Source organism: Porites lutea, chromosome 1 (genome assembly GCF_958299795.1).
Source record: "Porites lutea chromosome 1, jaPorLute2.1, whole genome shotgun sequence".
Lineage (NCBI taxonomy): Eukaryota > Metazoa > Cnidaria > Anthozoa > Scleractinia > Poritidae > Porites > Porites lutea.
In genome coordinates this window covers 52,857,201-52,882,301 of record NC_133201.1, presented here as the reverse complement: position 1 = coordinate 52,882,301, position 25,101 = coordinate 52,857,201, and the positions used below count along the sequence as shown (strand labels likewise).

Genomic DNA, 25,101 nt, shown 5'->3' with positions numbered 1-25,101 from the left:
GGCAGGCTTGGCTACCAAGGAACATGGCGGACGGCAACGAGAAGAAGTTGAGGTGGAAAAAATCGGAAAAAGCTCGTAGGATAAGACGTCGAGAACTATGGAAAAAGGAAGATGTGGAAATAAAGGAGATAGAAGCTCGTTGTAGAGATGTAAGTCATGATTATACTGTAAACAAGCGCTGTAAAGCTTCCAACGAAAAGCTTTAAAAAACCATTTTAACTCATGCATGTGCTCAAGTTAAAATGAAAAAATGTGCATGAAAAGTAAAAAAAAAAGAAAAAGAAAAAGAAGAATGTGGAAAATAAGCGTTCGTCCACACTTCAGTGTGATTATAAATGATGTCAGGCGAGTTTTAAATCTTTTGTTAATCACTCACCAGGTTTTTTAACTTGAAGGTTTTCTAGAGAATAAACAGATTATTATTTTCTAGCTATAGCCTTGTACAACACTGTACATATGCGCTTATTTTTAAATGCGCTTATTTTTATAACTTTAAAAGTGGCTAAATGAAATTTAGGCGAGGTTAAACACAAGACAATGCTGCAGGGCCGTCAATAAGGGCTGGTAGCCGGCCAAAACCGCCAGCTAGTTAGCCATCCTTAGCCAGCTGCTTTCATCTCCTTTCCTCCTCGCGAAACGTCCCTCAGAGGGGATGAGCGAGGAGAAACGTCTGCTGTTCGCGGGCTACTCCTTCTACCATAACTGCTAACACAAAATAAGCTCCATCGAATAAAATTGTAAAGCATCCATGTTCCAGTTTTGAATGACATTGAAGGCATATTTAAACAGGTTTAGATCTGTGAAACTTTCAAACCATGCAATGTTGTGGACATTTTGATACCTTTGTTCCCATTCTTGCGAGTATTCTGACGAAACAACATAGCATCCGCAGTGGAAAATACCTCTTGAAAACCCCTGGAAATGCCATTTCTGATACTCTAAATATCAAACTGTCCCTAGATGCCTCGGCCTTCAAGAACTTGTGCCTTTGGTGCGAGTTCCAAAGCCACCTACTATTCATTATCAGCCTGCTACTTAAAAAACTTTTTGACAGCCTATTGCTGGGCAGCAGTCTCCATTTATGGGGTGGTTTTGGGAATTTGCTGGGCTCTAGAAATTTTACAGTGTTTTTGCTGAGGTCAGTCATTTTGCTCACGTTGCCTTCGCATGTGGTAGCTTAAGCTGTTTTTGCTGCGAGCCCTCTCTTCCTGTTGGATGTCTTAAATGTAAAGTATCTTTGCATTTCTCCACTGAGGTTCTCAGTGTGAAGGTGCCTGGTGCTTACCTCCCACATGGCTGTCATGAGTACCTTCCAGGCTCCCTTGCAGCTCCCTTAGTTTGACCAGGCACCTTCCCCACTCCCATTTATTGTCGATGGGTTTAAATTTAATATTGTATATTTTTTAAAGATGACGGTTAAAAAAGTTTTCTTACAGTTGTAAATGAGCTCATGGACACACTGAGGATCAGTCATCAGGGTTTGCAATAAGAGTTGGTTGCCAGCGAAATTTGCCTGCTATTTTATGGAACTCGCCGCCTACTTTTCTTTGGAAATTATTCTAGATTAAATAGAGTGTTCATGTGCTGTCACTGAATAAAAAAGCCAAAATTTAATGATATCTGTGTTCTGTTCAAACACTCTAATTTTTGCTCCAAAATGCTGGAAATGTATTCTGAGAGGCCCAGATTTCAAAATTTTTCCAGAAACTTGCGCCTTTGCTGCGAGGTTTTCCTTTTCCCCCCACTCCAAAGCTTTCCTACGTACTTAAAATCTTATGGAAAACCCTAGTCATGTAGTAACCTAACTCATTAATATTTTATGCTTTGTTACATTTTTTCAGCTTGACTGTTCTGTTCCACCATCAAAGTTTTCTGATCTACCTCTTTCACAAAGAACACTTCAAGGTGTAGTGCTTGGTTTTATGTGCTTACAAACTGACAACATCATATCGTTATAGATATGGACATTAAATTTCAGTTACAAGACTGTTGAGAGATTGAGAGCAACTGGCCACCAAGAAAGCAAAACAAAAAAGACGAAACTGTTGGCTGATCAGAAAACACCCATATCATCTTTTTCCCATCAGACTGGCAGGATGCGTTAAAGTGTCACCCAGAGGCCAACAAACTAAAAAGTAGTAGGCAGATCACCATACTTAAACCAAAAACTAGATATAAAGAGACTTAAGTGTCCAAAATTTACATGTCAACATCACACCCTGTGAAGTCATCTGTTTTGTTTTTTTTGTCAAGTCAAACTTAATGAGTATTTTTGACAATGTGCTCTAGTTATATGGAAACCAGGTCTTGACAGACTGCAATGTTATAACCTCGCTCCCAGAGTCCTTTGGTAAAGTTAAGTTATTCTTTTCTTAATTTGTTAGGTCTGCAAGGTGCAGGCTATCAGATTCCAACTGATATCCAGAGGGCTGGAATCCCACTTTCATTAAAAGGCTGTGATGTCCTGGGGGCAGCAAAGACTGGTTCTGGAAAAACACTGGCATTCCTTATTCCCGTAAGAGATCATTAATGATACAGTGTAGGGCTTGTTTGTTGTTTTGCCCCCCTTTATTTTATTGATCTGAACGTTTAAACCTATGACCCACTTGGCTGGCCTTCAATCAGGCCTGGGTGTTAGACCATGTGCTGCAGTGCTTCAGTATTAGTAGCTCTGTGGTTGTTAGTGATTGACTCACTCAATTACCAGAAACCACGGTGCTAGTTTTAGTCCTGCACAGCAAAATGTTACCATCACCTGATGAAGGCCAGTAATTCTCAGTCTAAATGTCACTATCAATAACAAAGACCATCTTGAGAAACAAAAAACAACATCTTTTATTCTCACAATTGTGTGATAAATGATATCTTTCATTATCAGTCATGATAGGTGAGAGAGTTTATCATCAAAGAAGATCTACCTGGATTTTTCTTTAAGTATGTCATAAAATAAAATTTAAAAAAATAATGAAATATATGAATAAATAAATAAATATTTATAAATACTTGATTATTTTAATTATAAAATAAATAAGTTTTGTCATAAAATAATAAAAAACAGTGAAAAATAATATTTTATCACTCTTGGCAGGTAATTGAAGCACTGTGGAGGCAACGATGGACATCAGTTGATGGTTTAGGTGCTCTTATCATCTCTCCTACACGTGAATTAGTAAGGAGCTGTAATGATTTATGCTTTTTTTGTTTTGAAAATATTTCCTTCTAGATTTACCTCGTTCATAATTTTTAATAGAATAATCTTATTTTTAAAATATAACATTATTTTCTTCTACCATGTAGTTTTTAATTGAGTTACTGAGACAAAACCATGCAAATGAAATACAATTTTGTATACAAAACTGAATTAATTCTTTTATTATTAATATACTATTCTTGTTTTTTTCAAAATTAACTAATGCAGTTACAGTATGTTATTTGTCATTAAAAAAAATAGATGAATAATAGCCTAATGATTTTAATTTTGTGTTTTTTAAACCTTTTTTTGAAGGCATATCAAACATTTGAAGTACTATGCAAGATTGGCTGTAAACATGACCTCTCTGCAGGACTAATTATTGGAGGCAAGGCAAGTCAAATTTCTCAACAATTTTATTATAATAATATTATAGTTTGACCTTAGTTTGGTTTGGTACTGAGTGGAGGCAGCATGACTGAGTGGTTAGAGAGCTGGACTTGCCATTTGGAAGCCCAGAGTTTAAGTCCCACCCTGACTGCTATTAAACTGGATTTGTTCTTGATATAAGTCCCAAGTTCAAATTCTTGGCCACGCCTGTAAATAGCCGGCTGGTTTGCCTCCGGCCAGTTTGGATTCTTAATCCTGTTTAGTTTCATTTGATTTATTTTTTCAGACATTTGCTCCGCCCCACTAGCATTAGTGCTATAAATACTGCCGAGGGTAAATACATGTATAATTAGGTAGTTCATTATTTATTTATGACATGGGATTATGTCCTCGTACAGGATCTGAAACATGAGCAGGAGAGGATTAGAAAAACAAACATTGTGGTTTGTACACCTGGAAGGCTGCTTCAGCACATGGACGAGACACCGGATTTCACCTGCAACTCTTTGCAAGTTCTTGGTAACAATATTTTCTTCTCTGCCTTTTTAAAGTGCTACTTGAATGTGTGGCAAGAAACCATCTACGCAGTCATAGTACCACTAATAATACTACTACTACCACTACCACTACCACTACCACTACCATTACCACTACAACTACTACTACTCTAGTCAAGGCATATTAGACAAATACCTTAAAATAAGTTTATTAACCAGGAAAATATATGCCATAATATTGTCATGGAAAAATATTTCAGCTAAAATTTACTGTTTCTCTTAGACAATAATTGCACCCTGTCATTTTTTTTTTTGTAGTGCTAGATGAGGCTGACAGGATTCTGGATCTAGGTTTTGCCACCACTTTAAATGCCATTATAGAAAATCTTCCGGAGGACAGACAGACCATGTTGTACTCAGCAACTCAAACAAGGTACGGTACATGAACATTCAGATTTTAAATACTGTTGAACCTCCAGGTATGGTCAACCACCTCCTGTTAGCAATCACTGCCCACAAGTGATCATGACTATCTAAAACACTTAGATTTTCCCAGTCAAAGTCCTATTGCTGGAACCTCTCATAATTAACTGGGGCCACTATTAATAATTTTCCATCAACAGTTTGAACTTTGTGTTAGTGATCAGACATCTTCCGTATGTTCACTGTATGGTCATGAGGACTGTGCTACACAGAGTCTTTACAGAACTTTTAGTGGCATCATGGAACTACAGCTGTATACACATCATAACCATAACTGAGAAATTGTATTCAATTAATTCTCTTCCCTTCAAATCTCTCAAATCTCTTTTTAGATCAGTACAAGATTTAGCAAGGCTGAGCTTACAGGTATTTTAATTGTGTACTATTAGTAATTTGATAGAAAACATGTGTCTAATGTCGAACCTTTACAGTAATATACTTAATGATTTTTCAAACATTTAGCGCCATATTGTAGAAATTTATTTTGAACAGTGAGGTAGCCACTTTGGCTATCTCATAATAAATTATTACATTGTTCAAATAAAAATGAATGAAGTTGAACCTCTATTAAAATAATCAGCCAACCTTTATTAAGGGGCCACTTGTTCCTTCCCTCAGAGGTCACTAAATTTGACTGTAAAATGTATTATAATGACCGCATAGATGATTTTATCTCTTCCTAAGGATCCTGAATATGTTGCTGTCCATGAAAATTCCAGAACAAGTACTCCAAAAGGACTTACCCAGGTAATAATGAAATAATTATTTTGACACAGTCGCTTTCCTGTCTTCCATTTGGTTTACATAATTTTGTATAGTCTCTGACCAAGTCAGGTTTTTTGTGTTTGTTTTCTTTTTTTGTAACTAACATAATATCACTTTTGAAATGATGTTTTTCTTGCTTTTTAGAGTTATATGATTTGTGAACTTCCAGAGAAACTGGATTTTCTCTTTTCTTTTATCCGAAATCACATCAAAAGCAAGATTCTTGTATTTGTTTCAAGTTGTAAACAGGTGACAATCATATGTACTGTAATTTATTTTATTCCATGCTGAGCATTTGATAAATTAATTGGTTGGAATTCACTTCACATGGGTAGGGGGCAGTTTCCAGAGATTCCAACCCCTTTTGAAGGAAAACAGGGAGTATTTTTTGCACTGAAGCTTTCTCATGAACTTGTCCACCATTTTTGGAGCTGCTAAAATTAATGGCGTAAGACTGCTGGCCTTTATATGAGTCTGCACAACATGCAGTGTTCAAGGAGAGTCTGAGCGAGACATTAAAGTGTAATTCTTAACGTTTTACACTCAGATCGCTAAAAAAATGCTTATATAAGCAATTTTCCCCTTGTTTTCAGAATTTTATGATAAATCAGGGGAATCTGATAAAAATCTGAGGAGTGGGAGGCAACGTATCAAATCGGGAGAGTCCCGATCAAATCAGGAGGGTTGGAATCTCTGAGTTTCATTCCCAGCTATGGCCAAAGTGAGATCCAAGAAAATTTCCAAATTAAATTATTTTGTAAAATGTTGACTGATAACGCAGGGCTCTAAAAAAGACTGCAATTTCCAGCTTGTCCTTTGAGCAAGCAGCTTCAATATTTTGCTTGCTCACTTACTTGTCTCAGTTTATGATCTTATTAGAGGATGGTTTTCCTAGACCATAGCACATTGGGCAAGTAAGCTTGAAAAGTTAGTTAATTGCCCAGCAAGAAAACCAACTTGTCTCGGTTACAGGACTTTTTTAGAACCCTGTAACATGAAAGAGAGGTTTCATTTGTATGTTCACACCACAGAGTTTTGTTGCGGACTTTAAGACTGAATCCATCAGGAAATTGAGTAATTTTAATTTTCAGTGGACAAAAACCTTGTACCAGAAAATAAATGTCAAATTTCACAAAATGATATCTTACACATGAAATTTTCTGAATTTTACCTGTAGTTGCACAATTCTTGTGAAATTTGACTTTTATTTTCTCGGGCTCCCACGAGAAACCATCTTTGGTGTTATTGCAGATAACTTATATATATATATATCTACATGTATAGCCCTTAAAAAATGTAAAAACAAAAGCAATTCTGTTTAAATTATTCTGGTACAAGGTTTTATCGACTGAAAACTGAAATTACTCAATTTCCTGGTGGATTCTATCATAAAGTTTTACAACAAATACTGACTCCATCAGTCACCCTGGTAGAAGCAGGTAGCATTTTCCCTTAAGGTGTAACTCATTGAAGCCGTCTTGCTTTTAGAGTCAAACCCACTGTGGCTATTTTATCATTGTACAAAGCCATCTTACCATTAAACAGGGTTCTGTAAAGAAGTGCTCTGGGGCTTTCAGCAACTAGAGCAATATTTTGACTTTCATTGTATTGATCTCTTAGCTTTCGTTAATGACACTCTTCTTCACCATCAGGTCAAATTTATCTATGAATCTTTTCGTCGCCTCCGTCCTGGAATTCCTTTAATGGCCCTGTATGGAAAACAGAAGCAGCTTAAGAGAGTGGCAATATACAATGACTTCTGTAAGAAAACTGAGGCAGTGTTATTTGCCACGGATATTGCAGCTAGAGGACTTGGTGAGGTTTTTACTAAATTTACTGGTCTGTATGTGGGAATAAGGTACAGACTGGACATACAATTATATACATGATTTAGTTACTGCATGGAGTAAAAAAAAATGTGTACATTGTATACATGTCGCCAATCAAGAATACTTGTTACCACAACATCCTTGAAAAAGCCAGAGCACTTGATTTGGTACTCTATGTAATTAGCACAAAAGTTCTTTATTGGGAACACAAATTTTTTACATCTCCTACTGGAGTCAGAGACAGGACCACCCTTTTGCGGGGTCAACCGAGCCATATGAAGGTTTAGCCATTTGCAGGGCTACTTAAGCACTTATTAATAGAACCTTCACTTCTCAGTTATTTTAAGACCCTGAGTATTAGTCTGACCCTTGGAATCGAACCTGACCTCCTGCTCTGCAGTAGTAACAGAGCTATCCCTGCCATGGTCGTCCTCATTCCAGTCATTAACGGCTGGCAGCTAGCAATTTTGCTGTTTTAAATTAAGTGGGCTATTAATAATGTCAAATAAAGATCTACAAGTTTGAAGCTTGCTGCCTGCAGCTCTTGTTTATTTCTTCCTATTACTGCAAAACATTTTGACTGGGCTGGTCCTTCTATTTACAGGTATGTTGTAAATGACAGGTTTGAAAAAAAGTTGTTGTAATTAATTTTGTTAAAATCTTCATTCATGTTCTTTAGATATTCCTGCTGTTCATTGGGTGATTCAACTTGACTGTCCAGAAGATGCTAACACATACATACACAGAGCGGGACGAACTGCAAGGTGATTGATTGAACTGGTACTTAGCAGGTCTGACACAGGGTCTAGAAGGGGGGTTCTGATCCTGCATTCCCGCCATTTTTTCACAAAAATCCCATATCAAAGACATCTGTTTTAGATGAATAGATCTCTATCCCAAAATATGAGTTTGTTTCCCAATACCTGCCAAGATTTTGGCAAGTCCCTCTTCCTGAGTAGTAGTGAAGTCCTGTATCCTGTCAAGAAATTTTGTGTTCTCCCGAATCTCACACTATATTTGGTCAAATCCTGGACCCCCAGAATACCCTTCCAGACAAATGCTGATTTGATCAACAAAGGGGTTCAGTAAATCATATGGAAGGTAACATGGCCAAGGACAGCGAAAAGTGATGTGTACTCCATTTTTTGATCTTCGCATTCAACTGTGCCTCTTCAACCCTTCATACTTAATACCAAACCATTTCCAGCTTCTGGTTTGATATGGTTTTCAAACATTGCAAATTTGGCACAAATGGCACTTTCCATTGAACCCAAAATTCCGGAAATTTTGGTTTGGTACATCAAAAGGAATAGACCATTTTGGTTTGGTCTGACTGGAATATTCGAGACCAACTTTGATGGTGGTCCACTTTGACTGGTCCGGTCATTTCGGCCGGTCAGATCAAAAAGTCCTTTCCATTTGACAAAATTGTTGTCCCCAATACCGCTCTTTTGTATCCTGCTTCAGAGAACAATAACCAAACACATGGTGGCTTGGGCTGGGTCTGTGCAACCGGAATGTACCGTTCCACTGAACACATGAAATTTACAAAATTTCAAACCAGATTTTTTGTTGAATGGAAAGCGCCCAAAAATACCCACTCACATTTCCAATTCCTATGTCAGTCCAGGATCAGTTGAGGTTTCTGGGTAACTGACCACCCACCCCTCCATTAAGTCAAAGTTTTTCCCTAACAAATGAGTAAGTGTTAATTGTGACTTAGAGGAGGAGTAGGTTGTTGATTACCCAGAACCTCAGTTTATGCCTGGATTCACTGTGACAAAGGGCTAGCGCTCAAAGCATTATCTTCTCAATCCCCTATGGTGGTAAATCTACTTTTGCAACTCAAAACATTTAATTCCTTCTCCCTGAAAAGATTAAATTCTCAATTTTCCAAATAACCCAACATAAAACAGACACCAGGGTGCCTAAGATGGACCCTTTTTCTGATCTGATCACTTGTGACTTTATTGACATCATTAGTTCTGTCTTTATCAGGTATCACAAGAACGGACAATCTCTGTTGGTTTTATTACCTTCCGAGGAATCAGAAATGATCACGGCACTAGAGGCAAAGAAAATACCCATCAACAAAATAAGGTACTACAGTACATCATGGTACTATATTATTTAATTTTCAGATATGCATTTTCCAGTTTTTTTTTTTAATTTCTCTATTTTTTTTTACTTTATGGTATGCCTGGTTTACAATAACAAAGTAGAAAAGGAATTCATTGTAACACAATTCTGTGATTGCAGAAGTTTGCCCCTATTTATTCAAGGCCATAGCTATAATCACTCGCAATCTGTTTCAGTGCTCATGCTTGCTTGATAACAAATTTAAAATGTAGTTTGTGTAGTAGATAACTCCTAACAGCTTTTTCAACGAGTGTTTATTTGTTCCACATTGAGGATTGCATGAAAGTTAGAATGCAGCAGCATTGATCTCCAGCAAAGAAAAAAATACTGGCAACAAAAGTGAAAACATGTAAAATAAAGGAAAGATTGTAGACTGACAGATTGAAGTAACCTGCAAGGAAACTCTCTATTTAAGAATGGCAAAAGGTAAAGAGTTGTGTATGAGTGGCTAGTGAAACGAGTTGTGAGAAATCACACTTGAGTGGCAGGTGAAAGGAGATGCATCTTAGCCATTCACTTGTATGGCTCATTTCACAGGCCTCTCAAAATCCAGCTTGCTTGCAGGTTAAATCTTTTGCGGCACCTCCCATGACCTTCAACTCATGGATTTCCAACTGAAGAGCTTGCTTACAGGCTTAGATAAAAGCAGTCATATTTTGTTCAGTAACAATGGGATGTTGTTTTAATATCTTTTTATCTTTGTTATAATTAAAATCTGTTACATTTGCAGAGTTAACCCCAAAAAACTGGGTTCAATTCAAAAGAAACTTGAAGCCTTCTGTGCCCAGGATCAGGAGATAAAACAATGGGCTCAAAAGGTAGCTAAAACCATGAAATCAATCTGAGAGTTGCCATGTTTGCATGATTATTTTCTTAATCACACGTGACAAAAGGGAACTCAGCCTTAAGGATGAAGATGATAACCCAATTAACTCATCTAAAAATGGTCGCTGCACCCTGGGGGGGTACTGCTATATATGGGCTATATAGGTATGTGCCGCTGTGAAGGGTATGGTTTTCAAGCAGTTTACTCTAAGATAGGGTATATAAATCAGAGCGTTTGGGTCTAGAATAGGGTATCATTTTTCAGGAAACTGATCAGTTCCGCGTTGAAGATTTTATCTAGACTAGGGATTTTGGTGTAAGGTTTTGTTTTGGCTAGACTGTGCTAGTGACCTCATTAGTTTCTGGAAAACAGCTACTCTAGGATAGGGGGGATTTGGGGAGTTTACTCTAGTAAAGGGTAGCAAAATTCAGCTGAACTAGCTCTGGTATAGGTTAAGGGTTCCAGGGTCCCAGCGGCACATCCCTACCCAGAAATTCCTAAAGTACCCCCCCCCCTCTCCCCAGGCGCTGCACTTATTGTTAGCAAATTGATAGCAATTTAATGAGACTTGTAGGAACTACAATACTGAATGTTACATTTTTAGAATTTTCAACTTTCAATTCTTGCATTGAGAGATGAAAGAAATTGTGTACACCTGCAGTAGACAATACTCTGGCCCTTTCATGCTAAAGACAGTCAAACTTATGTTAAGCAAACCTCTATTAAATTGATTACCTTCTATTAAGCGGCCCCTAAGCAAAGTCCCGGAAATCATTTCCCCTAATTACTGTAAAACTGCCCTCTATTAAATGGTCACCTCTTTCAAGCAGTCACAAACACCTTCTCCCAAGAAGTTATTATTTATTGTCTTCACCTTTGTTTTAACAAACAGCCGCTTTTGACAAAATCTAGCATGCTTGTGCAACAGGTACACGGAATGGCATTAAGTGTTATTTTACAGTACTTTGTTTCTTTTCGCACAAGAAGAGTTAAAAACATTTTGAGGTCAATTTATTTAATATTATTATTATTACCAACCTCATTCTTGAATAACCAGACCTAGGTTTACTGGTTTGACTGTCCCCAGGCTACAGTGTGGATGTGTGAGACACCCGTGGCTAGTGTGTGGATTTATGAACCTTTAATTTCTCCACAGAGTATTGTATCGTACGCTAGATCTGTCTTCCTGCAGTCCAACAAAAAGATATTTGATGTCAACAAGTTGCCTCTAGACGAATATGCACAGTAAGTTGCAATGACGAAATGTAATGAACTGGAATCTGTAGCTGCGCTTCTCATCAACTGCCCTTATAGGGCAGCTGTGACAGATACATGTGATGATAATGTCTTATTTGTTTGTTTGTTTTTTTGTAGGTCTCTAGGACTACCAAACCCACCTCGAATTAGATTTTTAAAGGTTGGTTGGGTGGCACTGTCGGTAGGAAAAATTTCAGCAAGAATGATTTTAATGTTAAGAGCTTTCTCTTCTCTTTCTTGTTAATTGGTCATCTACATGTAGGCTGGATTAATTCAAAACTTGAATGTGCTTTTATCAAATAAGTTGATAAACCAAATGAACTATTTTTAATCTAGCTGGATTTTTGAAAACGTTGCCTCCAAATAGATCTCTTCTGTTGAACTTTTTTTTTTTCTCAGTCAAAAAACAATCTCCAAAGTAACCATTATAAAGAGTGAAACTGTTGTGTCGCATTGCACTTTGGGACTGTTTTGAAGCTGCTGTCACTTTGTTATTCAGTTGGCTATTACAAAGTTGCACAGGGAGCTGTGTCAGAAATTATTCATCCCCCAAAACAGTCATAGCGCAATTTGACACAACACTGACCTACAGTAGTATCACACTTAACCTCACACAGCGGGGCTTAGAAAAACTTGAATTCCAGCTTGTCCTCTGGGCAAGCAGCTCTCATATTTTTCTCGCCTAGGGCTACTTCTTGCTTGTCTTAGCTAAGAAATTTTTAAAGGATGCCTTGCCTGGACCGTAATGCCCACTGGGCAAGTAAGCTGTAAATTAGTTACATGCCCAGCAAGAAAATCTACTTGTCCTGGATTACTGGACGGGACTTTTTCCAAGCCCTGCTCAAAATGATTGATTCCATTCTTTTTTTCTTAATATAGAAAGCAGAGAAGAGATATGGTAAGATTAATCACACATCTCCGAGTGACTCAACCAAAACAAATGCATCTCAGCTGTTTGATAATAACAGTGATGATGAGACTGGTGATGAGAAGAGTGGTGATGAGAGAGATCTGGGAAATACTTCAGAAGAGGAAGGAAAGGAAACGGATAACAGTGAACAAGATGAATTACTGGTTCTCAAGAAACGTCATGTTAACTTTGACCCAGGTCCACTTGCAAACCAGGTATTATGGCTAATGCTTAGAGCTGTAGTTGATTCTTCAGCTTTTAACAGCTCTTAACAGAAGCTAATTTCCCGCTGTGATACACAGAACTTTAAGCTATGGAATATCAAACGTGTTGATTCATGCAGTGATGTGATGGCACTCTTGAGATCATAGTAAATAATTTTTCTGGAATCATAACCTGATTTTATGTGTACACATAACATCATCTCTGGAATCTCATAACCTGATTTTGTGTGTACACATAACCTCGTCTTTGGAATCTCATAACCTGATTGTATGTGTACACATAACATCATCTCTGGAATCACAACCTGATTTTATGTGTACACATAACATCATCTCTGGAATCATAACCTGATTTTATGTGTACACACAACATCATCTCTGGAATCATAACCTGATTTTATGTGTACACATAACATCATCTCTGGAATCATAACCTGATTTTATGTGTACACATAACCTCATTTTTGGAATCATAACCCTGATTTTATGTGTACACATAACATCATCTCTGGAATCTCATAACTTGATTTTTTGTGTACACATAACTTCATCTCTGGAATCATAACTAGCCTCGCTTGAGTTAAGGTATTCTTTTTGTAATTTCTTTTAAAATTTTATAGTTAAAAACGAGGCAAGGCTAATTTAATTTCAACAACAGAATAGTATTCCAGCAGCCATTTTTGCATTGGGTCTATGGGTATTTGTAAGTGAGCCAAGCATGAGACTTCCCACGCTTCACAAACAAATCACAACTTTTTTTCAGGAGAAGACGGAAGAAAATGAATTGAAAACTAAAAAACTCAAGACAAAAATTGCTGCAGCCAAGAAACTGCTCAATAAAAATGTGAAGTTAAACACAAAGATAGTGTTTGATGAAGAAGGAGAGGTAAGGCTAAAGCTAAAGAAAAAATATTCCGTTTGTCAGTCAACTATATAAACACCTTTCCTGTGTTTTTAACCTCTGTTACTTGAAACTTCAGTGAAATGACCCCTTTTACAGTGTGACAACATCGGCTGGGTCATGAATAGCCTGCCCCGAGCGGCTTTAGTTAGTAGAGCGGAGCGAAAAGAAAATCTCGCGCGAAAAAGAGAGGGATTTTTTGTTATGACCCGTCCCTACGAACTGCAAGCCTGTTAATGCGTGCAGGAGCAAGCGTTTCATCGTCCGTCGCGTGGCAGACGTTTGAAAGGGACGGAAAAGGGGAAACGCGCCCGATTAGATTCAGTCTATATGCAGCAAAGGGTTGTACTTGTCCCAAATGCTGGGATCTTCTTAGCTGAGAGGTCGGAAAATCCTAGCACTAGAAACTGATCCTGGCAACATGTAAATTGCTTTCATTAGGAAGATCCTAGTACTAGGGACAAACCAGACAAAAATGGCAACGGGTCGTTCAATGGCTAAACACGTCAGTAAAGGCCGACCATTTCGTTTGGCGTCACCACGAGCTGATAATTTTGATGCTTCTACTTAAAGGTTATTCACGTCAGTATAGAGAGTAGAAGGGCCCATATTGCATTTTTGCTATTGTCTCCCGCCATCTTTAATTCCTTTCTACTAAGTAACCCACACGGAGCCAAATTCCTGCCTCTAAACCCATCGGAAAGTAAGTTTTTCCGCCCTCTAGGATCTTCCTGGTGTTAGGATCTCCTCCCTCTATGTAAACAGCCCCTTACAATGTCAGCAAGAAATTTTCAAAAATTAAGTTTTACCTCTGAGGTTTGTCTTTATATTGACAAAATTTTGAAGTAACCAAAATGAAATGTTTCGTACGATAAGCGGAACATTCTGCATTTAAAACTGGAATATTTGGTCGATTAAATTGCGCCCCTAGTTTAAAAATTAGTACGTTAATTCAAGGCTTTGTGAGAGGTTGCGGGGAATGAGAAGGTAAACAACTTCCTGACAAATATTTTGAGTCCAATATTATCAAGAATTTTGAGGGTTTTTCTTGCTAAATTCTAATAAAGGTTCACGTCATTTTCAGCCATTGAAGACTGAAGGTGTTCCTCTTTCACGTGACTCTGAACCATCCAATCAGGAACTAGAGCCAGTCCCTCTTGCAGAGATTAACAAACTTCAAGTGGGTGGCATCTCAGTTGAAGAATCACGTGATTTAATGCGTGAAGCAGATTTGATTGACAGAGGGGTAGAAAGAGAACGGATCAAAAGTAAACATAAAGAACAACGAAGAAAAATGAAAAAACGACGCCGTGAAGAACAGGTAATGAATCAGTGTTCTCATGTTTTCTTTCTTGAAGCTGTAAACGAAAACACGTAGAAGGCAAAGTGGTCTAGTAGTCAGCGCGTTGAGCATTTGTGATGTTTATCTAGGGTTTGCCTGGTGTCAGTTTAGCTCCTGGCGGTGAAAATGAAGTTGATGTCGATAACTCCGATGAAGAGCAGCAACCTACAAGGTATGATAAGTTTTGTGTGTTGACGGGTTCTTCACGCGTTTTGAACAAACAAGTAGAGACGTTTAGATTCTAAGACGAGGACGACTACGAAAAATCAATTTTTGACTAAGAAACGCGCGCGTTAACCAGCGTTCATTTTGGCGGGAAAACTGCGTGGTAGCCGTTGTATCAATTATTTGAAGTTTTATCCTTTTTTGATCGGGAAAGTACTTAAAGACGGAATCCATCAGGAAATTGATTAATTTCAGTGGACACAAACCTTGTACCAGAATATTTTAAGCCATATGGCATTCTTTATTACACTTTTCAAGGGCTATAGATGTAATTAGTTATCTGTAATAACACCAAAGACAATTTCTCATGGGAGCCTGAGAAAATAGTTTTCAAATTTCACAGGAATTGCGAAAACACAGGTAAAATCGTCATGCCGATAAGATTTCATTTGGGGCCAGTTTTTTAATCGGCGTTAAGGCAGTGTCTAACGAAACCTTTTTCTAAGCCATGTTCAGTTTGCCCAACGCTTTTATCTTAACACTATTTATCATGAAAGTTTTCATGAAGGCGTTAGGCCCAGCCTAAAAAAGCACCTCTTTTCTGAAATTAACCCTCTATATGATGATCGCTCATTTTCACATTCTCATTAACTCACCGATTAAAAGCGTGGATATTACAAGGGGAAATTTGTAGCGAATCACGTTGATGACTATTAGGTTAAATGGAAAACAACTCAGATTTATTCAAAGACTATAAAATCTGGGCGAAAAGAATACATTGTGATTTTAACGTAATTTGTAGACAGTTCTCTGAAAGAAAAGGCAAAAGAATTTGGCAGTTTAAGTGCGTAAAACGATTTGAACGACCCTCCATGCCAGATTTTCTTACTCGCAGCTGGTATTTTTCTTTTTGCTGCTTAGATCTAAGAAGAAGAAACGCCTTGCAAAGAATGACAGGATCTCGGAGGTTACTTTGGATTTGGGCCCTCAGAGTTCTTTAGCTGACGACGAGGAATTAGCTATGCAATTATTGACAGGTTTTTAAAGTGAGAATACTGAGGAACCAGTGGGAATGATTCCTGTGTCTGTCGCTACGAAAGAAAAGTGTTCACGACAATGCGACAATCATGCTTATTTCGTTTCCGGCAAACGGAGCTCGTCCAAGACATATTGTTGGAAAAATAAAGTGAGAGGATCTCACGTGGGAAGTTCAATATCACAACAAACTTGCTTTTCTATCTTTAACAACAGTTCATTTTTCTTGAAACGACAAAAACTTGTGGCTTGTCAGTTTTAACTTGAGGTTAACTTTCGCCGGCCGCCGTCGGGAGGCAGGTGGTAGTCTTTGATGGAAATAAGACCCAAATAAACGTTTAGAAAATTAGCATAAAACTTTACCAGATATGACGCTCATTCTTAATTCAACTTACTTTAACCATGATTTTTATTTCATCTCAAACATACGTGTAGAAAATCGAATTGGATTACTGGATTGGTTCGATTTAACGCCCTGGGTCGGGTTGCAAAAACTATCTTAAGATTAAGGGAACTCGCAACTATTATTTCAAAACAATTGGTTATTGTTCCAGAACAAACGTTAAGAGCCCTCTTAGCTTAACAAGGTTTTATGCAACCTAGCCCTGGGCGCTTATTTACTAGTTATGGTACCGCAAGGGGGGTAGTCTGCTACACAGCCCTTTTTGGTGTCGTCACGCAACGCTCCTCCCCACAAATGACACTAGAAAGGGCTGTGTAGAAGACTACAAGGGGGAGGGGGGCTTATTCGAAACATGGCGCTTATTTCTTTTCCAGAAACTGCCAAATTTGCGAAATAAAGCTTTCATATTTATTTAATAAAGATCAATAACAGAAACTGTCAAAAGAACGAATATACCGGGAATATTCACTTAACAATGGTGGGGAATTTTTAAAGTCATTGGTCTATTTAACGTCTATAGTTTCAGTGTCGCTTTCATCGATAAAGGTGATATATTTTTCGCGAGGCGATATGCAACGACGATTTTTAGGGTAACAATATTTGAAGAATATTGTACCAACTCGCAAAAACGTCGCAACAATGTTGTCTGCAGGGTTGCGCTGAAACTATCATCGTTGCGAATTGTCCCGTTTAACACCGCCTTAACAAAGCCTGCGGGTGCAGCACCTTGTAAGTTTGATTCAGTAATCGCCCAAAAATCTGAAGACGAGATCATTCGTTGAAAGGAACTGTACACTCACATGAACATAATAGTTGAGGGACTGAGACGAAGACCACTGTTTTTTGTAATGAGGCTTTAAGGGAGCAATTAAACCTTAAGGTGAACGGCGGCTGATCTCAATGATTATGTATTGTAACAGTATATTATCCTTCCTGCATTCCTATTAGCATCCATTAACGTGTGGGAAAGTTATCCCCCGACGAGCAGAGTCGTTGGAAGAGACTAACGAAATAGGTGCCAATGAGATTGCAAGATGGGGCGGGAGGGTGGGACGACTTCACTTCTTACGCTTAGTTGGCAAATGGTAATATTTGCATAATTGTTTAACCTTAAGGTGGCTCGACTGGATTTTTTAGTGGGGATATCTCCCAAGTTTGAGCATTAACTACTTCGGCATGAGTAAAGATATGGGAAAAAGGTTACCACAACTGTGTTATGTAATGATGAAAATTTCTTATGATCTGAGTTTTATTGCTATCAAGGTCGCCATGGCAACGTAATGACGCCATTACCTTTCTTCTTTATCTTTGTGTTTCTGTGTACTAGGGTTTTTTTTTAAGAAATCACTTAAGGGAGTATGTACCTGCCATAATTGCCTCAATTATAGCAAAGTTTGAACAAATTCTTTGAAGCGTTTTGGAAATATTTTGAAACAAAGTTTTAAGAATCATAAAAACAGTGAAATAGCATGCTATCCACACAATTAGCCAATATTTTAAGAAAATGATAAGCTTTGGAAACGCGGCTTCATCTCATGGTGGTTTGACTCCATTGAAAACTGCGTACAAAAAAGAGGGGAATTGCTCTCGGCGATCGCGAGTTAGAAGAATTTTATTAACCTGCATTCAGCTATATCAAAATATCTGCGGTACGAAGTTTAGCAGATATTTGTTTTCTGCACGTTCTGAATTTGGTATTTTCATTGTGTTTTTCAATGAAGTGTTCAGTAGTTACGTAATACGTGTTAATTGCGTTTCATATATAAGTTGTTGTCAGTCAGTATGTTCTTCCTTCGGGTCTGCAACGCCACACGCTACAACACTGTTCTGTTTAACATGAGTGACGCGGAGGACAGCAATGTTCGTTCTCGTCCGAACCCTGAAGTCGTAGATCCTTCTATTGGCGCTGCTATACAGGCTGCCGTTACTTGTTCTATAGGTTCTTTAACCGACAACCTTACACAGGTCATTGAATCTCGGCTTACCGATTTTGCCAAGCGTTTTTCAGAGGAAAACAGTTCGTCCGTTGAGCAAGCTGTTAAGAAGGCGCGTCGCGAGCAATACACGTGCAAGAGAAAGGGTAACCAGCAGCAGTTAGACCATTCCCTCCAGGTGCTGGACAAGCTAGACCAAGCTTCCGACGCACTGAAGCACAAATCTTATGAAAAAGCTAAGGCTGCTTTGGAGTCAGGTACGGAATTAGTGTCCAAGCGTGTTAAAGCAATAAAGCTAGCCGACAAGAGCGAGTTTGGACGGGCGACGGTCAATGAGTATCTATCCGACGAACTCGCCTCTGACTCAGATGATGAGAAGAGAATTTACCGGGCCGAGAGGAGAGCTGAGAGAAAGGTCACTAAGGAAAAACGTCGTCGTGCCCGTTCTGGCGACAAAGGCAGTGGCTCCGCCTCTACATCTCGGGTGACTTCGTCAAGATACGCATCCAGCGATTTGGTTTCACGCCCGGAGGCTAGACCAGCTCGTCGTTTGGGGCCCTGTTTTAAGATAAGTACCCAGCACTTTTTCGCTTTACTATCTTTGTTTCTTTCTTCGTCGATTATGGCGTTACCGCACAGGCCATAATCCAATATTCTCAGTGATTTGCTGCATTTGTGTTTATATTTATATAGGTTAGTGCAGAACTTTTGTTACAGCTAATTCTTGCACGTAATTTGGTCCAGGCCTACAAATTTCGCAATATTCAAAAAAGCGCTCGATAATTTTTTTATACATTTGACAATCCCGAGATCAATCGTCAATAAATATACCCTGCAAGTTTCAAGAACACTGAAAACAGGGAAGGCTTTAAATAGGGCCTCAAATATAACCAGTTCCCCCCCCCCCCACCCCACCCCGGATTTTTTGTTTACAAGTGAGCGTCCTTATTATTCACTGGCTTTGTTTTCAAGTTTCAAATGCACGTGCACAACTAACATATATTTGAATTGCGGGATGACGAAATGAATGCCGTGTAAGGAAAATTGAAGACAACGGTTGTGCAAAATTTGAGACGGGGTGGCAAACAAGGTGTGTTGTCGGCAATGCGAATGTAGCAAAATCCCCTAAAAGAAGTATGCGGGATGTGAAGAAGTGTTAACCTTCTATCAAAAAATAACGTTAGTGAAGACTGACTGTATATCACACGGCGCCTATGCAATATTTCAAGCGATTAGGGGATCTGAATTAGTGGTTGTTGACTCAATCAAGCTGAATAAAGAAGCGAGAATATCTGTAAGCGTTAATTGCAAAAAAGGAACTTCGTTGTGATTAGGAGACGAAGGACAACAATGGCATCTCGCAACGGGTTTCATAACTGTCACCACTGTATCACAGGCCCGGGGGGGGGGGGTACTCGCAGAAAAATTGGGTAGGGGTGTGCGGCCCGCTTCCCAAAACCCTTACCCTATTTATGACCAAAATCTGCGATTTTCCCTACCCTATTTATGAGCTAACCAAAAATTTGATACCCTATTTATGACCTGACCCTTAATTAATACCCTGTTTCAGACCTGCCTTATAATTATTTCCCTAGTTCAGACCAATGTTAAAGGCAATGTTTATCTGCTTTTATTAGGTAGGTTATAATACTGCAAAGTTAAGACTACAGTGCAAAAATCGTTACCCTATTTATGACCAAAATGGCGGCAAAATAGCCAAAATCGATACCCAATTTATGACCAAAACGGCTGAAAAACCCTACCCTTTGGGGCCGCACATACCTATATAGCCCAATTTAGGGAGTACCCCCCCCCCCCCCCGGGATCACAGGTACCGGAAAACTATTTGTGGGCAAAGTGGATAATGAAATTTGTTATCAAAACCTGCCAACTTCGCCAAATTTGACTTTTTCGTTTAAAAAACATCGCTTTCCATATTGTGATGGCTTTCCCTGATGACCAAGTAGAGGAAATTTCTTTTTGAATTTTGAGGACTTCACCGACTATCTCGATCATTATTGCGGCTTTCAAAGTTTATCTGAATGATGTCATTGCCACGTTCTATGGCTTTTCCGGCCCATTTTACAGAAACGCTTCGCGGTGCCTTAAAATCAGATTTTGGATTGACTTTGGCCGATTGACGGATTTTACATCTTTTGTTTGAAAAGAAATCTTAATTTGGTTGAACAGGGATAGTTTGCATTATTTCACAGCGGAATGTAGCAGAGGATAACAGTGGTTTTCACGTTTTGTTATGCTAACTGACTGTGACTGTGATTTGCCAGTGTTTGTTGCACCTGTGTAAATGCATCGAAAACAGTCGGTTTGCCTATCTTCATGCTTGTTCATCATTGTCACTTCTTTGTGAAACTGTTCAATACTGTTGTTATTCACCGAAATTTTGGCTTTTATTTTTTTTCTCGGAGGATTTTCTGAATACCTGGCTACTATAGGCAACTTATTAAACGAAATGCAAAAGTTGGTATTCAGCTGTTCAAAATTTATTTTGGTGTAATTTGCGATTTTTTGGTGCTATTTTCACACCATCAGTATTCCAAAGCAAATTTCCAAGCTTCACAGATTTATGACCTAATGTTTGAAAAATGATCCGTTAATCGCTCCACTTCTTCCACCTGCGTCACATGAACAACACAGCGAAAAAGGGGAGAGCGAGAGAAGAGCGAGTTTATCACGTTGGATAGCGGCTGGAAAGAAACCGTTTGAACAAGCAAAGATGATGATCTGGCTTCGACCCACTTCCAAGCGAAGGTCACTTCTACTGGGTTGCTTTACATTACTTGTTATAAGGACCATGCTGTTTGTAGTTCACTTTTACAAAGACGAAACAGCGCGAATTCGGAGACCTGTTCCTTTGCGAGCAGGTACACAACAATCACCGGTTAAAGCTACAACTGCGAACAATTACGTCGAGTGGAGTGAAAAAGATTTTCCTTATCCTCAGCGTAAAAGGCTCATTATTTACTGGTCAGGAGTTAGAGGACATAAAGTGCCCGTTCAAAAGTCGGCCGTCAATCACACGCATTTCTGGCCGTTTTTCTACGCGGGAAAACCCGGAGAATGTCCCGTCCCGTGTGAGTTATCCAACGACGAGTCTCGCGCCGCCGAAGCGAGTGCGTTTGTTGTCCACGCAAGACCACCGGATATCTATAATCTTCCTCCGATTGAAAATTTAGCGCCGTGGATTCTTCAAACCAATGAAAATCCCGTCTACACGCCAGCTCTGTACAATTCTAAGATCATGTCGCAGTTTAATTTGCTCATCAGCTATCGTTTAGATTCGGATTTTCCAGCGCCCATTTATCCCATGCCGGGCCTCAGTCCACCAATTCCTTTCCAGAAACGCCTGGGAAATGTTTTGGCCATCTTTTCAAAATGTGAACCCGTCAGAACAGAGTACATGCGCCAGCTTATGAATTACATTAAAGTGGATTCGTACGGCGCTTGCCTTAAAAATAAAGAAGGTTTAATAGGATTGTACGGGAAAATTGACAATCGTTATGTTTTTAAAGACCACAAGCTTATCCTGTCGCGGTATTACAAGTTCTCTCTGGTTTTTATGAACCAAGACTGTGATTATTTCATAGATGACAGGCTTTACCATGCTCTTACGACTGGCTCGGTGCCTGTATATATGGGTACAGATAAAGTAGACCAATTTTTGCCAGGAAATCTCAAGAACTCCATCATCAAAGTAAGCGATTTCAAAAGCCCAAAGGAGTTAGCGGATTACCTTAATTTCCTTAGCAACAACGAGACTGCTTATAATAAATATTTAGAATGGAAATGGAAAGGAATAGGAGACATTTCTAACACGACCATCGGTCGATGGTGGAACCCGCGATACCCACTATTTTGCCAAGTCTGTATGGCGCTGGCCAAGGGAAAGTTACACCTTGGGCTCAAGCTGGACTATTGCGAACCGCGTAAATACGAGGACTGGGGCATAAAAGAACCTAAGAATGGAAACTGGGATTATTACAGTATGCTTGTTTATGGTGGCTTTCTCTTATTTGTAGTCGTTATACTGGTATCATAGTTATAAAGGTAGAAGGAAAGAGTGTTCAAACGAGATCAAGTGGCTTGTAACAATGCTCACACGACTCGTACGTTGCGTACCGCGCGGGGAACAAGGTTGGCTACCACGAACTTTAAAAAATAATGAGAGACGGATCACAGTCTGTCGTTAGGTCAGTTACTAATCATCGTCAATCGTCAGTCGTCAGGACTAGAGAGCTCTAGCAACGGCGACGACAACGAAACCGTCAAAAAAGTAATAGGTTTAGATTAGCAAAACAACAACTCTGCAGGTGCATCACACCTTTTTGTACATTTCTTTGCCGTCACTGCACGACTACGATGAAATGCCTATCCTCGTTTTCTTTATAAACTTAAGTGCGGTCCCCAAGAAACCAACTCGGGAACATTTGCCTACATTTGACATTTTCAGTTATTTGGAATAAACCTGACAAATTTTGAAGAAAACGCGAGTTCATTTTAAGTGTGACGTTTTCCCTGTCGTCGCCGTCGTCGATGCTAAAGCTCCCTCTTGACTGCCGCACTGTTTTGCCACGGGGTCTTATTTCTCATTTCTCTCCAGCGTTCTTCAACGTTGAGCTTAGTATCTCTTGAGAATGTGTTGGGATAAGTGAACTAGGGGTCTATTTCTCCCGTTCGTGCTTGGTGTTGTCTCCGTAGATGAACGTCAGAAGTGACCTGGATGATTTTAAGCCGTGAAGCGGTTTGATTGCCTGCACAAAAAGCTTTCCTCTGTGCCACGGTCGTGTATATAAATGGAACTCAAACCCAGCCTCGTATTCACTAAAAGGCCAGTGTGCTAAGCGCACAACTTACTGTGAGGTTAAAAAGGGGTTGACTTAAGTTTTTATCAGTAATAGTGCCGGGACAAGGGCTACGCTGTTATAAGCAACATAGTCAGATTGCAAACAGGATTTGGGTGCTTAGGAAATAATTTAGCTATAATATTGCCATTCACAGTCTTTGTATTTTGCTTAGTTTTGTCATAATAAACTTTTTCTTACTTTTGAGTCTTTCTGTTTTTGGTAGTTGCTTTTTATCTTGAATTACATTTGTGTATCAATTCTCCTATAACTCAACTGGCTTTTATATATCTTACCACCAGATTATATTTTTGTTTCGCTTTGTCCCTGTATAAGAATACAAAAGTTCTCAGGTTGACTGTTGTAATTTTTTTTCAGTCTGCTTGGCAGGTGCTAGCAGGCACATGAGCCCCTCACGGGTCCCGTCCCCGTCTGTCTCTGCCTCGTTCCCAGACGTCTCTCTCGCGATGAAAGTCACTCGCTTTGCGCGCTCGCCTCTGTTTGCGACCAAAGAAGGAGGCAGTTCCGCTTCCAAAAGATCTGATAAATGACTAAAACTTGAAAATGCCCTGTGTTGCAGGTTTGAGCCTTGAGTTAGCATCAAGAGCCATATGGCTCTTGGTTAGCATACCGTTTTTCAGGTTTTGAAAAATCCGCCACAACGTAGCGTAACGCATCGGGAGAGAAACGGCTAAGGAGTTTTAAACACAATGTACTTCATTTTAGAGATGCAACTCAGGGTAAAGATTGACAATTGTATAAGAAATCCCTTTGGTGGACGAACTTCAGCTACAACTTAACCTGGTTCTCAAAAAGTGTAGCATGTAATACACCGTACAAGGTGCGCTAGAATTCCCCAGATGGTTCTTTTTTGTCGGCCCGTTGCGCCTCGCAGTCGGGGATTCGCCACGAACCATTTAGGAAAAAAAAAAACAACGCCTCTGGCACCAAGAGTAACTTCAAGCCTGTATTTACGACGTGTTCTATTGACCGTATTCTGCAATGCTAAAAGAATACATGAAATAAACCCTAGAAAACATTTACTTTAGCAGTCATTGCTTTACAATTTCTAGAACTCTGTATGCGATACTGAAATATTCTGACGTACATGTATGTAACGTTTAGGTGGTCCAAATATCACGGTACAGGAGAGATTAATAACAAAACTGTTGCGTATATCCTTATTCCGTAGTTAATACTATCATCGAACGTGCCCTTAAGAAAAAGAGACCGGAGATCGACTGGCGAGAGCCTAAGTGGATGCTATGATTTGCGCCAAGTTCAAACAGAAAGTGGGACTGGTTCATATAATAACAGAGATACCGTAAGATTCCGAAAATAAGCCCCGGGGCTTATATTTTTCGAAGGCCCTCTTTGAGGGGCTTATTTTTGGAGGGACTTATATTCGGAGGAGCTTATCTAAGGAGGAAAATTTGCGTTTCAAAATCGATTGGGCTAGCTTTGTAGTTAGAAGGAAATTTACCATTTTTGCTTTGTTTTACTTTGTAATTGAGGGCAATTTCCAAGTACAAGCCCCTGGGGAAGCTTATATTTGGAGGGGTGATTTAACGGAGGGTTTTTTGCGTTACGACTTTGGGGGGCTTATACATGAAGGGGCTTATTTTCGGAATTTTACGGTATGGTAGATGGTAGATATGAAAGATATAAAACTAAATACTTAAGAGGCCCTGCCAGGGGGGGGGGGGGGGGGGGTCTCATGTCGCCCGTCTGAACTTTAAAACTGCTCGTGTCGGTGTTTATAAATGCTTTCCGCTTATTATCGGCTTTGCCGTCACTGTCGCAGTTTGGCCGAGGGAGGTTGTCTCTTGTCGCGATTTCATTTTACGCGTTGTCGCTACTTTTTGGGCCATGTCGCTTGTCGGAATTTACCCTGGCAGGCCTCACTTACGATATGAAAGCTGGAAAAGCAAATTCATTCACGGTAAGTTACA

At 39.3% G+C, this 25,101-nt stretch overlaps 3 protein-coding genes across 3 annotated transcripts; all 3 read left to right on the top strand.

Moving 5' to 3' along the window:
• The first annotated feature begins 6 nt into the window (after positions 1-6).
• LOC140921659 (probable ATP-dependent RNA helicase DDX10) lies at positions 7-16,303 on the top strand. Its single transcript, XM_073371668.1, has 21 exons — positions 7-149; positions 1,842-1,905; positions 2,385-2,515; positions 3,089-3,169; positions 3,506-3,583; positions 3,979-4,099; positions 4,396-4,510; positions 4,893-4,926; positions 5,245-5,307; positions 5,470-5,574; positions 6,978-7,140; positions 7,834-7,918; positions 9,153-9,254; positions 10,024-10,111; positions 11,276-11,364; positions 11,494-11,536; positions 12,256-12,501; positions 13,274-13,396; positions 14,496-14,732; positions 14,843-14,925; positions 15,840-16,303. The coding sequence occupies exons 1-21, from the start codon at positions 24-26 to the stop codon at positions 15,961-15,963; spliced, it is 2,301 nt and encodes a 766-aa protein (XP_073227769.1). The 5' UTR covers positions 7-23; the 3' UTR covers positions 15,964-16,303.
• A 1,696-nt stretch (positions 16,304-17,999) lies between these two features.
• LOC140932128 (uncharacterized) lies at positions 18,000-18,936 on the top strand. The gene has a single exon (XM_073381779.1). It carries the CDS (start codon positions 18,139-18,141, stop codon positions 18,934-18,936), a length of 798 nt encoding a protein of 265 aa, XP_073237880.1. The 5' UTR covers positions 18,000-18,138.
• Positions 18,937-20,972: 2,036 nt separating this feature from the next.
• LOC140921789 (alpha-(1,3)-fucosyltransferase 10-like) lies at positions 20,973-22,502 on the top strand. The gene has a single exon (XM_073371793.1). It carries the CDS (start codon positions 21,025-21,027, stop codon positions 22,345-22,347), a length of 1,323 nt encoding a protein of 440 aa, XP_073227894.1. The 5' UTR covers positions 20,973-21,024; the 3' UTR covers positions 22,348-22,502.
• The last annotated feature ends 2,599 nt before the right edge of the window (positions 22,503-25,101 follow it).

What these genes read in the sequence shown, in the direction of transcription:
- LOC140921789 (XM_073371793.1), top strand. Translation starts at nt 21,025, where the DNA reads ATGATGATCTGGCTTCGACCCACTTCCAAGCGAAGGTCACTTCTACTG.
- LOC140932128 (XM_073381779.1), top strand. Translation starts at nt 18,139, where the DNA reads ATGTTCTTCCTTCGGGTCTGCAACGCCACACGCTACAACACTGTTCTG.
- LOC140921659 (XM_073371668.1), top strand. Translation starts at nt 24, where the DNA reads ATGGCGGACGGCAACGAGAAGAAGTTGAGGTGGAAAAAATCGGAAAAA. An exon ending in CTCCAAAAGGACTTACCCAG is followed by an intron (nt 5,308 to 5,469) that starts GTAATAATGAAA and finishes CTTGCTTTTTAG; the next exon opens with AGTTATATGATTTGTGAACT. An exon ending in CTCGAATTAGATTTTTAAAG is followed by an intron (nt 11,537 to 12,255) that starts GTTGGTTGGGTG and finishes TTCTTAATATAG; the next exon opens with AAAGCAGAGAAGAGATATGG.